The sequence below is a fragment of the Cynoglossus semilaevis genome, chromosome 16 (genome assembly GCF_000523025.1).
Source record: "Cynoglossus semilaevis isolate Cse_v1.0 chromosome 16, Cse_v1.0, whole genome shotgun sequence".
Classification (NCBI taxonomy): domain Eukaryota; kingdom Metazoa; phylum Chordata; class Actinopteri; order Pleuronectiformes; family Cynoglossidae; genus Cynoglossus; species Cynoglossus semilaevis.
The window spans coordinates 17,249,038-17,251,455 of NC_024322.1; the positions used below are offsets into that span (position 1 = coordinate 17,249,038).

Genomic DNA, 2,418 nt, shown 5'->3' on the forward strand with positions numbered 1-2,418 from the left:
ATGATGATGATGATGATGAAGATGATGATGTTTGTGATGTGATGATGATGTGGTGATGAAGATGATGATGGTGAGGATGATGGTGGTGATGATGATGATGGTGATGAAGATTACGTTGGTGGTGGTGATAATAATGATGATGTTTGTGATGATGATGATGATGGTGATGAGGATTACGTTGGTGGTGATGATGATGATGATGATGAAGATCATGGTGATGATGATGATGATGATGATTAAGTTGGTGGTGATGAACCATGAACCTGTGTCTCCGCCCACAGAGCCTAAACAAAGCCAACAAGGAGGGGATGATCGGCAGGAAGTTGTCGGATCACAAGTTAAGTCACCGCTCTGATGGAGAGTGGCTCCACCTGAAGCCCCTGAATGAAGGTGAGGATTATGGGTAAATCCACAGAGGCAGCTGAGGGTCACGGTGATGTTAGAACCTCTGCTTCACCTCCTCTTCCTCCTCCTCCTCCTCTTCCTCCTTCCAGACCCCGACGGCACGGCCGTGTCATTTGACAACGGCTACAACGACACGCAGCTGACAGACCCACAGACTCCGGACTCTGCCGCCAACAGGACGCAGCAGGAACTGCAGTCACCCTCGAGGGAAAACGAACGCAAGGTCAAGAAGCAGGGTCAATGACACTCGCACGGACACGGACACGGACACGGCGGGAACTGCCACTCGGACCAGGAGATGAAGGACGCTGGGATAGCCAGCATCGCCTGGATGGTCATCATGGGCGATGGCATGCACAACTTCAGCGACGGCCTGGCCATAGGTGAGACCGGAGTCTATGACACGGATGGTCGTATTTTTACAACAGAAAAAACAGTGGTAGAACTCGGTACTGCGTCTGAGGACAGTCAGGAAAGGTTGAAAGATAAAAACTAACTCATCGAAAATAGTCATTTTTCAGAGGTGATAAAAAAAAAATTCCAAACAGTCATTTATTGGTTATGTATTTTAACGCTAGTTATTCTTGTTAAAAAAAAAAAAAAACTTTTTAAAGTAGTTTGTCAAAGTTTGTTTGTGCAGATGAATATGTTCTTATTTACCAGACGCCACAGTGAGAATTGAGTCAATATTTTAGTATAATTAGGCACAAAGTATTTTTTTTAAAAAAGGAAATACATCATCATACATCAGTACTAGAATATAGAGTGTTGTATATATGTGTATATATTTATATATGTAATGCAGATATTCATATTTTCCTAAATGTGAAAGTGTTATTTTGCATTTTAGTCCATTCACTTAAATGAGAACATTATTTAGAATTTAAATTACAAAATTAAAAATTAATTGAAATGTATACATATGTATTATTTTTGATATTTATATGGAGTAAAACTTGGTCCAAAGATGAGATTTTCTGTCAAACTGGAACTGTTTTCCAAACACTTCTTCTCTCTGACTCTGTGACCTTGACCGTGACCTTTTAGGCGCGGCCTTCAGCGCCAACCTGACGGGAGGCATCAGCACCTCGGTGGCCGTCTTCTGTCATGAATTACCTCATGAACTCGGTGAGTGATGGAGAGGAAAACACACACACACACACACCTCAGGCTAAATTCATACGTTTGATAAACAGTACCGTGTCGATGGTATCGGTACCGTCACCGTCACCACAGCCTCTCCTCCTCCTCCTCTCTCCCCTGAGATGAATCCAACCAGACGTCCCGACGCGAGACGGTGAAAACGAGCCGAGAAACTGAGAATCTGTTGCTCCTCGCAAACATGCGCCTCCTTCTGTTGATGAAGATAATTGCTTTTTGTGTGGCAACAGTGAAGCGGTGTGTGTGAACACGTGGCTGTCGGTGAGGACGCACGCCACACCTGGTACAAACTGTTCACTACAGACGGAGTCAGGAACCGACAGCTGCTGCCGCGGCTGTTCCTTTTTACACCCAGTCACTGAGGAGGGTTTTTATACTGCACTGAGAGGACAGAGGGAAAATGGCGCCACCTTGTGGGTGTTCCTTTCTGGGGGAAACCGCCAGGTACTGGAGTTGTTGTTGATTAGTACGGCCGCTAGGGTGTTCAATCCGGCCGGCTTGATTAATTAAAAGAAATTAAAAAATAAACAAACACTTCATATTTGGGATATTTGTTGTAAAATTATATTTCAGTAAATATAAATAAATAATAATAAAAATAAATATCTCATATACTTGTACTTATTTGCATGAAGACAAGGAGGAAAAAGTTTATTAGTTTCTCAGTGAGACGTCCTTCCTTTTCCACATTTATTCACCGTCTCTTTGACGGGGACATGTTACAGAGAACTGTCTGTGGGACGTCCCAGGCGTGGACAGATTTGTCTTTAAACGGCCGACCCAATCACTCCCTCCTGAACGTTGAGCCGCCGCCGTCGTCACGGCGACCGGAGACGGAGCCGAGTCCCGGCG

The 2,418-nt window shown here is 44.3% G+C and overlaps 1 protein-coding gene across 1 annotated transcript in view; it reads left to right on the plus strand.

Moving 5' to 3' along the window:
• Positions 1-2,418, plus strand: part of slc39a10 (solute carrier family 39 member 10) — a 24,833-nt gene that overhangs the window by 17,577 nt on the left and 4,838 nt on the right. The window contains 2 exon segments of the mRNA XM_025063738.1: positions 495-788; positions 1,453-1,533. Coding sequence (XP_024919506.1) covers positions 495-788; positions 1,453-1,533 — 375 coding nt within the window.